General features: G+C 43.2%; 1 protein-coding gene across 1 annotated transcript; it reads right to left on the bottom strand.

Annotated features, from left to right (window-relative positions):
* Window positions 1-135: 135 nt before the first annotated feature.
* Window positions 136-14,122, bottom strand: Psmb1 (proteasome 20S subunit beta 1). The gene is made up of 6 exons (XM_048354488.1): window positions 13,957-14,122; window positions 8,823-8,930; window positions 6,712-6,793; window positions 3,844-3,973; window positions 1,387-1,493; window positions 136-400 (listed from the first exon to the last, which is right to left on the bottom strand). The coding sequence occupies exons 1-6, from the start codon at window positions 14,067-14,069 to the stop codon at window positions 215-217; spliced, it is 726 nt and encodes a 241-aa protein (XP_048210445.1). The 5' UTR covers window positions 14,070-14,122; the 3' UTR covers window positions 136-214.
* Window positions 14,123-15,214: the final 1,092 nt, after the last annotated feature.

Genomic DNA, 15,214 nt, shown 5'->3' on the forward strand with positions numbered 1-15,214 from the left:
GGTAAAGCACCTGCTTAGCCAAAGCCCTTGAATCAAACTGCCCCTCCTAAAACCCCTGAAAGATGGAAACTGTGTTGGAATGAAACAAATGATCATTGTAGTTTCTTGCTTAGAGAAGACACAAAGACATGTACATGTTGTAATGAAATGAGTATTTCAGGATTCTTTTTAATAAAACAAACTTGTCCCAGCAGCTCCAAGGTAGGCCCATCAATCAGTCCTTCCTCAGGGGAACGGTCTCCTCCCTGATGCCCTCTTTGGTCACAATGCAGATTCTGAGGGCATCCCCAGTGTATACATCCCTCTCCGCTGCAGAGATGAAGACATCTTTCACCAGTCGCATGGCTCTATCCAAAGACAGTGGTACATGTTCCACATTCTGCATGTTCTTGAAACCAACCTGGAAGGACAGGAGTTTTGGATGAGATGCCATGAGACAGTAAGGGAGGTTACAGATTTCCCCAACATCTCACATGTCTCAAGATTCAGTGGAAACATACAATGCCATAGGATGTCTTCATAGTGAGGAAACTGAGGCCTGTCCAGTCTTTGCTAAATTATACATAGCTGACAAATATTTACTGGCAAAGCTCCCACTCTTTTTTTTTTTTTTTTGCCAGTCCTGGGCCTTGAACTCAGGGCCTGAGCACTGTCCCTGGCTTCTTTTTGCTCAAGGCTAGCACTCTGCCACTTGAGCCACAGCGCCACTTCTGGTCATTTTCTGTATATGTGGTGCTGGGGAATCGAACCCAGGGCCTCATGTATATGAGGCAGGCACTCTTGCCACTAGGCCATATCCCCAGCCCCAAAGCTCCCACTCTTGAAAAGTGCAAAGGTAGACACCTGTTGAGGTATCATAGCCAAGAGCCACAAACAACCCTCAACTAAGTCTAATGGGTAGGTGGGAGCTGAATGCACTGAACATTCCTAACCAAGGGGGATGTGGTATCAGATAAGAGGAATACATCATTTCATGAAAAACTGTATTTGGATGTGGTATGGGTGATAAGAAGTGAGGCAAATAAACGAAAGGCAGAAGGGTAGCTACATAAATCATTTACCACAGAAGTGAGTAGGATGAATTTAAAAATTTAAGCCTAGAAGCACAGAGTACACTGAGAAATAAACTTAATATTGCAGGTTTGAATAGCTAGAATATAAAATTAGGTCAGAAACTGTGGGTAAGGAAGAGAAAGGCATTTAGATGACTTCAGGTGAAGGTGTCATGAAGAGGACTGAAACACCACCAATTACTGCAAACTCATGGGAGTGGGTGGGGACTTGCAAGCAGAATGGAGACCGGATGGTTTAGGCAGCATGTGAAGAAAATGAGAGTGGATGGCAACACTCAATCTTAGTTGTCATAGGTGGGATACATGCTCATACCTGGTTGTCAAGCAGGGGTTGCAACATCGCACTTGCTGAGCCTCCGGCCTTGAAGGAGTCTCTCTGGTAGGAGCCAACTGGGTCAAAACTGTACACAGCTCCCTTCCCTTAAAGAAGAAAACAGTCTCTGTAAGGACAGCAGCATTACATCATCACCAAGAGCCATGGTGAAAATAAATCCAGTAAAAACTTGACACAAAATACACTTCCAACTATGCTACAAAAGTCAGCTGAAAGTCAGAAAACATTTACTGTTGTGAAAGCAGACATTCTGGGTGTTGCAGATGGTCTTCACAGAATGTGGTCAGAGCTGAGAAACATAAACCCTGTGGCTAACCTGTCATGAGAACTAATGTTCCTGAGGAGAATCCTGTGGTCCTAGACAGGTGGCTTCACTGACACACTGACCAGTGGTCACGGGCCCTGATTTAATTCTAACCAAACTGCTTAGGATCGTCCTTAAAAATAAATTTCAACACAAACCTAATGGCATACAATTTCCTAGAGCTAAATGTGTAAGTGATTACACAAAACACAGTTTCACTAAGGGTAGTTAATTTCTATTTTTTTATATTTTTCAACCTTATTTTCTACACCTAAATATGGGTAGACAAACTAATCACAATGTTCTCTGAAACCCTATATGGGGAGTACAGTCAAAGAAAGAAAGAAAGGCTTCTATAACAGAGTGGGTAAGAAATACAAAGCAGAAAGGCAATAAAACTGAGTCTGGTTTCCTTCTTATTCTACATTTCCCTTCAGATGAGCAGGTCACCAGGTCCCTATACCTTCCTTCTGTCTTTAATGAGAAAAATGTAGTATATTGTTTGTGACTTGACTAGTTATGTTGTTCCTGGGAGGCTTGAGCCCAAGGCAGGATTATTGCTGGAGACAATGCGATTTCCTCATACCCTTCCCTCATCTGTATTCCATCTCTGGGAGACCCAGGTAGGGAAGATCTCTTTTGTGCTGCCTCCTGGAAGGATTGCCTCAGCACTGTATAGTTCCCTAACAAATGCTTCAGCATGACTTTTTTGAATCTCAACTAAGTTTGGGGCCATCCTTTGATGGAACTCTTTCTCTTGTGCCAGTTTCAGGGAGATTCCAGCTACTACTAGTTTTTCTGAACAGAACACAGAAGATGAACTTTTTCCATGGTACCCTTGACCAGATGTTTTAATAGCATCTCATCACAATGGACTTCTCTAAAGAGCAGTACAGATCATTGCTGGAAGACTGTAGTTGGTTTTTAGAAGCAACTGAAATCTAAATAAGAACTGGTGGAAAACATTAGTGCTTTGGGTTTATGCAGCTTTGGATCAAAAACAGGATTGGAAATGCCAGGTCCTAAGACTGACTTTTCTCGTCTTACTCTAACAGAAAATCAAAGGTGCGTCATAAACATCTGAATATACTGTAGGAAGTACAGGTATCACAAATGACATCTCAGATATAATTTTCAATAATTCTTTAGCACAACTATGGTTGTTACATCTCACTTAGAAGTCACATTTAGGTCAAACTTCTCTAAGTCACATCTTTCTATGTGCTAAAAATACTAACAAAGCGGGCTGGGGATATGGCCTAGTGGCAAGAGTGCCTGCCTCATACACATGAGGTCCTGGGTTCTATTCCCCAGCACCACATATACAGAAAATGGCCAGAAGTGGCGCTGTGGCTCAAGTGGCAGAGTGCTAGCCTTGAGCAAAAAGAAGCCAGGGACAGTGCTCAGGCCCTGAGTCCAAGCCCCAGGACTGGCAAAAAAAAAAAAAAATACTAACAAAGCTGGATGCCAGTGGCTCACACCTGTAATCCTAGCTACTCAGGAGGCTGAGATCTGAGGATCTCTGTTCGAGGCCAGGCAGGGAAGTCCATGAGACCTTATCTCCAATTTACTAACAAAAAGACCAAAAGTGAAGCTGTAGCTCAAGTGGTAGAGTGCTAGACTAGAGCAAAACAGTTCAGAGGGCTGGGGATATAGCCTAGTGGCAAGAGTGCCTGCCTCGGATACACGAGGCCCTAGGTTCGATTCCCCAGCACCACATATACAGAAAACGGCCAGAAGCGGCACTGTGGCTCAAGTGGCAGAGTGCTAGCCTTGAGCGGGAAGAAGCCAGGGACAGTGCTCAGGCCCTGAGTCCAAGGCCCAGGACTGGCCAAAAAGAAAACAGTTCAGGGACAGTGCCTAGGCCCCGAGTTCAAGCCTCAGAACAGGCACCAAAAAAAAAGAAAAAAAGCTTATGCATCTAAGAGCCTGAGAAAACAGTGAAATAACTGGCTGCTCAATGTACAATGCATACATAACTTGCTATGTGACTCTGGATGTCAATAATCACACCTGAACTTGCGGTTCTCGATATTGGACTAGATGGTAATTATGCCTCTTTTTAACTCCTGGTGGAAATGTACATGTCTAGATGATGTCACCCCTCCCTTTGCCAGAAAGCAAGATTCTACCTTCTTCATCCAGTCCACCGATGATGTTGTACACATAGTATGGAAAGAAGCGCCTCGAGTAAAGGATGGTGGACAGCATTGCAGCAATAGCCCCAGTCGTCATGGCCTTGTTATTGGAATGCTTGTACATCTGCATGATTTGATAGAAATAACAGGTATGGGGAGGTAGAACCTGTCAGTCTACAACAAGTAGGTGGTAAAAGCATACTTCAGTGAAAAAGAAGAGCTTACTATTTCTTTCATGCTCAAGTAACATAATATTACTAAAAGTATAGATAATTATATATAATTTGGAGGGGGACCTATAATTTTTTTAAGGGAAAAAATTTGCCTTCAAGTTATTTGAATAACATATTTTCCCTGCCATCCTCAACCAGGCATGACAGTTTAAGAGTAAATATACAAAAGCAACGCATATGGGATGATCTACAGAAGATATAACCATGCACCTAGACCAAGGGTCAGAAAAGCATAGTCCAAAGGCAAAATCTAGCATACTGTTTACTTTTATAACTAAAAATTTCCCACAGAGGAGTGTTGGGGGCTCATGCCTGTATCCTACTCAGTTAGTTGAGACTGGAGGATTATGGTTTGAAACAAGCCCACAAAGAAAAATCCATGAGACTCCATCTCTAGATAACCAGCAAAAAGCAGGATGAGAGGTGTGGTTCAAATGGTAGAGAGCTAAGAAAGGATGATACTCTGTGAGTTCAAACTCTACTACTACCAGATTAAAAAGTATATATATATATATATTCTAGAACAGATTTATACCTTTCATTATTACCTTCTTATTATAACAGCAGAAGTGCTAATTATGATAGATACCAAAGAGCCATGAAGCTGAAAATATTTACTACTGTGGTCTTTTACAGACAAAAGTCTGCTGGCCTTCAGTCACTCTTGAGTGTGGTCCTTCTCTTTGCAGACACCTGTGTGAAAATATCATCTAGGGGCAGCACCCTTACTTGACGTGATTCTAAGAGAGAGCAGTGTTCTTGCTCCTCAAAGAATCTGCAATGAAAAACACAAGTATCAAAAATAGGATCTTAGGATAACAATAGTGATTACTTTTTTTGTCAGCCATGGGTCTTGAACTCAGAGCCTGGGCTCTGTCCCTGGGTTCTTTCGTTCAAGGCTGTGCTCTACTACTTTAAGCCATAGTGCCTCTCCCAGTTAATTGAAAATAACAGTCTCATAGACTTTCTTGCCTAGGCTAGCTTTGAACTGCGATCCTCAGATCTCAACCTCCTGAGTACTCAGCTAGGATTACAAGTGTGAATCACCAGAGCCTGGCTACAATATATTTTGGGGGGGGGGGGGGCTTGGACTCAGGGCCTGAGCACTGTCCCTGGCTTCTTTTTGCTCAAGGCTAGCACTCTACCACTTGAGCCACAGCGCCACTTTTCAGGCCTTTTCTGTTTATGTGTGGCTTAATGGTAGAGTGCTTGCCTAGCATGCAGGAAGCCCTGGGTTCGATTCCTAGTCACCACATAAAAGGAAAAAGCTGAAAGTGGTGCTGTGGCTCAAGTGGTAGAGTGGTAGCTTTGAGGAAAAGGAAACCAAGGACAGTTGCTCAGGCCCCAAGTTCAAGACCCAGGACTGGCAACAAGTACACAGAACCATTTCTTTGTAACCAAAATCAAGCATCAGTTAAGGCACACTTGTTCTGGTGATGATGTTACTCATGAGTCAATTATAAGTAATTAAACAGGCCAATATGAATGTAATCACTTGTTAATATGCTCATGTCAATCTGTTCCTCAGGTGACACACTCAGAGTCTGCCAGGTTAGAAGGCTATCCTTCTCATCCATCCTCCCGTTTTATTTCTATATCTTACACTGTTCTAACTCTCAGGAAGAAATTTCTTGTGTAAATCAATGTGCCTGTTACATGTAGTACAGCTCATTTCCATTTCTCTGCATTTTGACTGTCATGATTCTATGGTACTTTTAGGTTTCTCTTTAAATATGCTAGACACAAACCCAGGCACTAGTGGCTTACTCCTGTAATCCTAGCTACTTGGGAGGTTGAGATCTAAGGATTATGGTTCAAAGCCAGCCTGGTCAGGCAAGTCCATGAGATTCTGATCTCCAATAAATTACCAAAAAAGATGAAAGTGAAACTGTGGCTTAAATGGTAGAGTACTATCTTTGAGCCAAAAAGCTGAGGGATAGCACCATGCCACTGACTGCACGTGCCCAGGACTGGCACGAAAAAGAAAAAAAAAAGATGCTTGAAACATAACTGACAAAAGTGATTTAACTTAAATCTATTTTGTTTGTAATTTTTGTAAAATTTCTCTTTCAGTGGAAAGGCATGAGGAGGGAAAAGCTGATTAATGAGCAGTGTTCCAAATTACACTTCTGGTACAGACTGACCAGTTTTGTTTCAGAGAAAAGGGAAACTTCAGAAGTGCTGTCTGGAACTAGGCTATACGTCTACCTACTCAGGTGACTGAGATTTGATAATCAATGCTTAAAGCCAGCTAGGGTAGACGATCCTAGAGACCCCTGTCTCCAATTAACTAGCAAAAATCTAGACGTGGAGCTGTGAACCAAAAGCCAAGCAAGAATAACAGGCCTGGAGTTCAAGTACCAATACCAACAATTTAAAAAAAAAGTCTCTGAGCTGCCAAAGTTAGAGAACCCTTAGATAGCACAGAGATTTTAACAGATGCAATGGGCTAGGTAGGGTTGCATGTCATATGACTGCAATGGCCTATGTTGATGAATACGTATTGTTTAATTTCTAGGATAAGCTAAAATGCCTACTAACATGGTGTCTCTTCAGCTATTGTAAGCAATCATGGTGCTAGCTTAAAAGAATTTAATGAATTGTTAATTTTCTATAGAAAAATATCTACCTTTAGTCTTGCTTCAATAATCTTTGTCAGGGTAAGGCAGTCTCCATGAAAACCACTGCATCCAATGACTGTTCTGTCTGTTCTACAAAAAGCACATTTCATAAAAAAAAAAAAAAAAGGTTGGTCAGACTATAAAGCAAACAAATTACATTTTGGGCAATTTTAAACTTCAAACTCCTACTATCTCCAAATGGTAAAGGGACAACTAGCTGCCCTTTTTGGGGCAGAGAGTCTACATTCCTACTTTTTCTTTTCTCAGTGGGCCAAAAATTCATAGGAAAAAATTGTAACTATAAATTGACTACATAAAACATTTTTTAAAATCTTGGGCTTAGGAGGTTAAGCATGACACAACCTAAACACCTCACAGAATTTCCTTAAATTTGACTATTTAGGAGATAAAAACTTCTACAGTAAAACACACACACATACACGATGAACAGTTAAAAAGATATATTGGGAGCACATATGACCAAAGACTTATTTTAATTTCCTTAGCCTATTATGGGCTCCTTCAAATATGGTCTTAACAATATAATAGAAAGATGGGTAGAGTTCTATCAACAGACAAGTCACACTTTGACAGTATCTAACATTTATTTAAATTGACAACTCTTTGATGCACTAGAAATCGCTATCTTATCTATCACTAGAATTCCATCCTACCAGTATACATACATATGCCACTTTGTAGAGCTGTGCTCTAGGCTTACTTGTGAATACTTATTTTGCAGTTTTTGAGCTAGGTCCTTGCTAACTTTGTCTCTACTGGCCTCCCAAATTCACAATCCTTCTGGTCCTACCTCCCAGGTTGCTGAAATTACAGATGAACCCCAGCAATACTGGGCTGAGCACATGTTATCGTAACTCCCCAAACAAACTAATATACAAAAAACAATTTAAGTGCTCATTAGCAGGATTCTGATGGCATTTTGGTATACCAGATTCAACATGGCATCTTAAAAGGAAAAACCTAAATCTTGATAGCAATCTGTAAGGAAGTCTAAACGAATCTTATCAAAAACTGTTTAGGAGAAACAACTTAGGGATTTTATGAATGTCCCACATAAATCAAGCTTGTCCAGTAAATGAGACTTCTCACACCAGTACTTCCTGATCAGTCCTAAAAACAAACTTCAAGATGCTTGCTCTAAGTAACCACACATCTTAAAGGAACCCAGTTTTCACTGGAAAGAACAGTCAGCAAGAACAGAGACTCAAACAAGGAAGGGAAAGCTTGACTGTAAAAATATTCAACAATGTTGTATTGCTTTTCAACTTTGTATCCAAAGTGCTTCATAAAAATGAATGAGTGGGGCTGGGGATACGGCCTAGTGGCAAGAGTGCTTGCCTTGTATACATGAAGCCCTGGGTTCGATTCCCCAGCACCACGTATACAGAAAACGGCCAGAAGTGGCACTGTGGCTCAAATGGCTGAGTGCTAGCATTAAGAAAAAAAAAAAAGGGGGCTGGGGATATAGCCTAGTGGCAAGAGTGCCTGCCTCGGATACACGAGGCCCTAGGTTCGATTCCCCAGCACCACATATGCAGAAAACGGCCAGAAGCGGCGCTGTGGCTCAAGTGGCAGAGTGCTAGCCTTGAGCGGGAAGAAGCCAGGGACAGTGCTCAGGCCCTGAGTCCAAGGCCCAGGACTGGCCAAAAAAACAAACAAAAAGAAAAAAAAAAAAGCCAGGGACAGTGCTCAGGCCTTGAGTCCAAGGCCCAGGATTGGTTAAAAAAAAAAAAAGAGAGAGAGAGAGAGAGAGAGAGACAAAGAGAGAGAGAGACAAAGCACTGGCATAAAAATATTTACCAAATGAACTTCTAGTACCCAGACATGACAAATATCATGGACTAGATACTCAATTTTTAGGAAACATTTGCTTTTGTTGATATAAGAATCCATGAGGGCTGGGATGTAGCTAAGTAGCAAAGTGCTTGCCTGGCAAGTGCAATGGCCACACACACACAAAAATACACAGCTAAAAAAAAAAAAAAGAACCCCAGAACAAAACAAAACAAAAAGAACCCATGAAACAAACTGCCCCAACAAGTGGAATTTAATGTAGCATTAAGTCAAAGCAAAGGCATTCTTAGAAATATATACTTACAATTTGTAACATTTGGGGCTATCTCTGGTATGAATGGAATATCCTTCACTCAATCTAGTGTCAGAAGCAACAATTGAAAAATCTTCTCCAGCAATGGCCAGGACAGTACTGAGGGAGGAAAAACAGTATTAATAATTCTTCTCACTAGCAGTATTCTTCCCAGTAGCAATCCTTTTTCTTCAAATAGGAGAGTGCTCCACAGGACAAAAAATTCACTAGATGAGATAAAATCTATATGTTAGAGTAGAATTCAAATAAAAGGAAATACTGGGTTGAAGAAAGGACCCCAAACTAGAAGTTACCTACAAAATAACTAATTTTAAACCAGAGGAAAGGCTCCTTGGCAGGAAGCAATGTGAAATCCACAGAATTATCTTTACTATCATCAAAGAACTAAAGACAAGATGGGAACCAGTGGGAAGGAGTGGGGTAAAAAATAAAAGGGTGGAAATGAGAATAATTGTGATTGGAGTACTTTGTTGTTGGCATGTATAAAAATGAAACATTGAAAATTGTTGAAAATGTTTTAAGGGGAAGAGAAGGAAGTAAGGGAGCCCCATAAAGGTTCAAGTTTAATTGGGACATATTGTAGATACATGTGTGGAAATATCACAATAAAACCACTCTTATAACACTAATGTATGCTACTGAAAAAGATAAATACCTACATATATGGTTAGTGATATTACAGAACACACATCATGGTCCAATGATACAAGCAGTCATGAGTTCAGAAATGAGGGCAGTAGCACACATTTCCTTATAGGCAAGCCCTTACACAAATAGTAGTGACTCAGTATTTGCTGATGAATGAAGTTTTTTTCTTTTCTGGTTATGCAATTTGATAACTTACTAAAGAGCTTCATAGTACAACTCCAAAAGCAGACCACCTGGTGGTCCTACTTCTGACTTAGCAGGTATGATGTGGGTAAGCTACTTTTCGAGGACACACTTTCTTCCTATATACGGAGATTTTAATGTTAGCTATCTCATTTAAGTGTTGCTAGATTTAATAAGTTGAAAAATCTTAAGCCCTCATGATGGTACCTAGTGTGTAACTGAGACTAATGAACTAACTATGGCATGTGATGAAAGAGTGTGATGACTAAGCAACTGGGTTACCTGAGTCAGAGACTCTTTCCACTTTGCTGTGTGCTTTTTGGATAATCTCTCTATTTCTAGTTGAGGTAACAACAGTGCCTACATTCGAGAGAGTCTATACAGGTAAGTGACTGAATTCACAGCACACTTAGGATAGTGTCTCACAGAACATAAGCACTCAGAAAACTGTGGCTACTATTTTTACTGTAGCAAAGTCTGCCTTAGAGTTCCAGAGAAGAAAATAATGGCATTCTAGGTACCATAAACAGCAAGCAAAGGAGAAAGGTAATAATTACAACTATATCTGTAACATATTCTAAGGGGGCTCTGTTTGTGTTATACTATGAACCAGTGGCCAGTTTTAGAAAATTAAAATGCCAAGCTAGTTTCAATTTTAAGAAAGGAACTCTGGGGCTGGGGATATAGCCTAGTGGCAAGAAGTGCCTGCCTCGGATACACGAGGCCCTAGGTTCGATTCCCCAGCACCACATATACAGAAAACGGCCAGAAGCAGCGCTGTGGCTCAAGTGGCGGAGTGCTAGCCTTGAGCGGGAAGAAGCCAGGGACAGTGCTCAGGCCCTGAGTCCAAGGCCCAGGACTGGCCAAAAAAAAAAAAAAAGAGAGAGAAAGGAACTCTGAAGGCTTAGCAAGAATGAGAAGTTTCATCTGCAAAGTAGCATTGTAATACTATTTTGCCAACTAACATATTACGTGAAATGGGGCAAAAACGATGTTCCATGAAGAGTTGTCAACAGGAGGAAGCAAGATAAAGAGGAAAACGTTTTTACCAACAATAGCCACTTTACTCACACAATAGCCATTTTTTTTTTTGGGGGGGGGGCAATCCTGGGCTTGAACTCAAGGCCCGGGCACTGTCCCTATGCTTCATTTTGCTCAAGACTAGCACTCTACCACTTGAGCCACAGTGTTACTTCTGACATTTTCTGTTTATGTGGTAGGGAGGCATACTAGGCAAGCACTGTACCATTAAGTCACATTGCCAGCCCCTATTTTGTTTATTTTCCTGTCTGGGGGGTTGAACTCAGGGTCTCTACCACTTTGAGCCACAGCACCACTTCCAGTTTTCTGGTGGTTAACTGGAGATAAGAGTCTCATGGTCTTTCCTGCTCAGGCTGGATTTGAACCTTGATCCTCAGATCTCAGCCTCCTGAGTAGCTAGGATTACAGGCATGAGCCACCAGTGCCCGGCACAGCCAAGTTTTTATAACTGCCAAAATATGCTAAAAGTGGGAAAGACAATTACAACATTCACAGCCTTAAACTTATACAAGTAGGATAACAGGATAACTGTAAGGTGTAGAAAAGGTGGTTGAGAAGAATTGGCTCAAGAAACATTCCACTCAAGAAGTCCCTCAAGAACTGAGGGACTTATGGGAAATAAAATTGGAGAAACAGATTTGGGAATTATCCTTCCAGGGATGAGACATGAGGAAGTGACAAGTAAACTTGGACGCTATTGACTTGTTGTTTAGAGGTAGAAGTCACCCACCATGAATGTTTAAAAGAACAAACATGGCAAAAGGGTGATTTAGGAATTGGAAAGTTATTAGTAATTTTAGGTGGAGTAATGGCTTAAACTAAATTATAAGGGGCTAAAAAGTGTTGAGTACTGCATATTAACACCTCGATAATTCTTACTAGGAAAATTTATAATAGCTTTATGAAATGGTTTTAATAACTCCTTACACTATAAATATTAAGTCATCACAAGGTGTTAGAAAAGCAAACACAAACTGGTTGGTGAGAAAGCTATGAATGTAAGATCTGGCTCAGTACACACCAGCTCTGCAATCAGGGCAATTTAACTTCTAAGAGCACCATAAAGCTAACAGAATCTGGGCTGGGGATATGGCCTAGTGGCAAGAGAGCCTGCCTCTATACATGAGGCCCTGGGTTCGATTCCCCAGCACCACATATACAGAAAACGGCCAGAAGTGGCGCTGTGGCTCAAGTGGCAGAGTGCTAGCCTTGAGCAAAAGGAAGCCAGGGACAGTGCTCAGGCCCTGAGTCCAAGGCCCAGGACTGGCCAAAAAAAAAAAAAAAAAAGCTAACAGAATCTAACACTAATTCTCTTATCTTGAAGATTGAAGAAGGTAACTGCATGTATGTAGTTCACAAGACATCTTTACTTTTTCCCCTAAACTTCGTTTATTTGTTTTGTTTTTGTTGCCAGTCCTGGGGTGTGGACTCAGGGAGGGCCCTGGCTTCTTTTTGCTCAAGGCTAGCACTCTACCTCTTGAGTCACAGTGCCACTTCTGGCTTTTTTTTCTATATATGTGGTGCTGAGGAATCAAACCCAGGGCTTCATGTATATGAGGCGAGCACTTTACCACTAGGCCATATTCCCAGCCCCCCTTTTCCCCTAAACTTTCAAGATAAAAAATTTAGGTTCAAGAAGTTAAAGCTACCCAAGGTCTAAATTGCCCTTTAGTGGAAAAATCAAGGTTAAAATAAATCTTTCACTCTACTCCAAAAATCTGCATATTCACTTTTTAATATTTAAAATTATTACTATTATTATTTTGGTCGTGGGGCTTGAACTCTGGGTCTGGGCACCCAGGTCCCTGAGCTCTTCAGCTCAATGCTAGCACTCTGCCACTTGAACCACAGCTCCACTTCCGGTTTACTGGTGGTCAATTGGAGATAAGTCTCATGGATTTCCCTGCCCTGGCTGGCTTTGAACCACGATCCTTAGATCTCAGCCTCCTGAGTAGCTAGGATGACAGGTGTGAGCCACCAGCACCCGGCTCAATATTTAAATTTCTGAAGAACATGATCGATGTCTTTAATTTTCTTAACAAACCATGGGTAGTTAGAATTGGTTGTATACCTTCTAGCGTATAAAATTAGCGAGATTATAACTACACTAATTTTATAGGTTTTCATTGTCTTTCTACAACTTTAGTTCTACCAAGGAAAAGCAATTGAAAAATAAAGCGGGTAATTAGAAAGGTAAAACAACCTACATGTAAAAATACACATATTAGGGGCTGGGGATATGGCCTAGTGGCAAGAGTGCCTGCCTCGTATACATGAGGCCCTGGGTTCGGTTCCCCAGCACCACATATACAGAAAATGGCCAGAAGTGGCGCTGCGGCTCAAGTGGCAGAGTGCTAGCCTTGAGCAAAAAGAAGCCAGGGACAGTGCTCAGGCCCTGAGTCCAAGGCCCAGGACTGGCAAAAATAAATAAATAAATAAATAAATATAAATACACGTATTAGCCAGCCACCGGCGGCGCATGCCTGTAATCCTAGCAACTCAGCAAGATGAGATCTGAGATTGCAGCTCAAAGCCAGCTTTAAAATCTGTGAGACTCTAACCTAAAATTAACCACTTCAAAACAGCCAGAAGTGGAGCTGGGGCTCACTATAGAACTATAGAGCACCAGCCTGAGTACAAAAGCCGGGACAGTGCCCAGGCCTCGAGTTCAAGCCGCAGGGTCCGCATGATCAAATAACAGGGCATTGGCCTAGAGAAGCCAAGGCAGAGAGCTCGAGTCCCCAGTACCAGCAGAGGAGAAAAACCAAAACACGAATCTGTGACGTTAAGTCGACCCAGCCATTTTCACTTCCTATTTGGAATAACTGAATCACAGACAAGACGCAACAACTAACATCTCGGAACAGGCAATCAAGACCTTCGAATTAGAAAAAACAAGGCTCACAAGTCAAGAGCCCATCTCAGTCTCGCCCCGGCTCCCGATCAACGAAGAGCCGCAAACCCCACAGCACCCCGGGCGGACCCGGGAGATCGGAATCGCAGAGCCCCGGGCGCAGGCACCCAAAGGTAGAGCTGCAGAGCTCCGGGCGCCGCCGGCCGCTGACGCCCGGGCCTAGGAGCTGCCAAGGCCCCGCCGCAGCCAGGGGACCTCTGCGCCCCAGGCCCCAGGGCCTCCGCCGCAGCCACCAGGGACGTCGGAGCCGCAGAACCCCCAGCGCGGCCACCCGGAGACCGGAGCCCCAGGCCGCAGCGGAAGGCCGAGCTGAGGGGAGCCCGGGTCCCAAACCTTTACCCTCCGTTGAAGGCGTAGGGCGAAAAGCGGAGCTGCACAGGGCCCGCGGCGCAGCGCGGCTCCATCCCCAGCTCCCTGCCGGGACCCCGGTACTCGGCAGCAGAAGACAACATCGCACGCCGACTCCTGCAGTCTCACGGAAAGATGGCGGCGCCCGCCGGAACCTGCTCGCTTCCGGCCGCTCTATCCCACAGTCCTCGTTGCTCCGGGCGAGCGGCCCCTTTGGTCCTCCGCTGGAGGACTGCCCTTGGTCCTCCGCTGGCCTGCCACTAGCCCCGCACCGCCTAGTTCAAGAAAGCTGAGGGCGCGCAAAATTTACTCTTGGCAGACAAAATGTAGAAGCCTAACCGTCCTAAAAATGTGGCCCTGCCGGCGTCAGTGGCGCACGCCTGTCATCCTGGCTATTCGGGAGGCTGAGGTCTGAGGATCGCGGCTGAAGCCGGCCCCGGCAGAACAGTCCCGAGACTCTTATCACCCCAAAAGCCTAAGTGGAGCCGCGGCTCCCGAGGCCGAGCGCCGCCCGGAGCACTAAGGATTCACCATCCCGACCCACAGCCCCGTTCCATGACTGACCAAGCAAGCAAACAAAAGTGGCCAAACCTTGGGTCAGCGGCAACTTGAATGACCCATGGCTGGAGAGTACGTTGGCCCAGCGTTTGGAAAAGATTAGCATCTCCCAGCAAGGTTATCCCCTAGATAGAAGGCACCCACGAACTTGTTCTTAAAGCCCAAATGGACAGAAACCAAATATCATAAACAGCAGAGTGGACAAATTAACGGAGGTGTACTTGTACAATGGAGTAGTCACCGCGGAGACACAATCCAGCTACAGCGAGAAAGGAAGATGGGAAGACCTATCAACATGGATATGTCATATAAGCACAATATTGAGCAAAAGAATACATTGCTTAACAGTGAAGTATGAGCAGAAAGGGCCAATTTGACTTAGGTTGAGAAGGGGTGTCCTGGTGCTAACAATATTGGTTCTTTACTTAACTATTTGTTAATCTGTACAACATATATTTCTTTTATCAGGATGGGGGCGGTACTGGGGCTTGGATTCAGAGCCTTTTGCTCTTGCTTGGCCTTTAGCCAGTAAAGGCTGGTATTCTACCTCTTGAGCAACATCTCCACTTCCATGTACATTCCTTTTGTTGTTGTGGCTGTTGGTTATAGGGCTTGAACTCAGAGCCTGGGCCTAAACACATGGCAAACGTTCTCTTATGATATCAGGGAAGATATGAGATGACTGTAGCAG

The sequence above is a fragment of the Perognathus longimembris genome, chromosome 9, assembly GCF_023159225.1.
Source record: "Perognathus longimembris pacificus isolate PPM17 chromosome 9, ASM2315922v1, whole genome shotgun sequence".
Classification (NCBI taxonomy): Eukaryota; Metazoa; Chordata; class Mammalia; order Rodentia; family Heteromyidae; genus Perognathus; species Perognathus longimembris.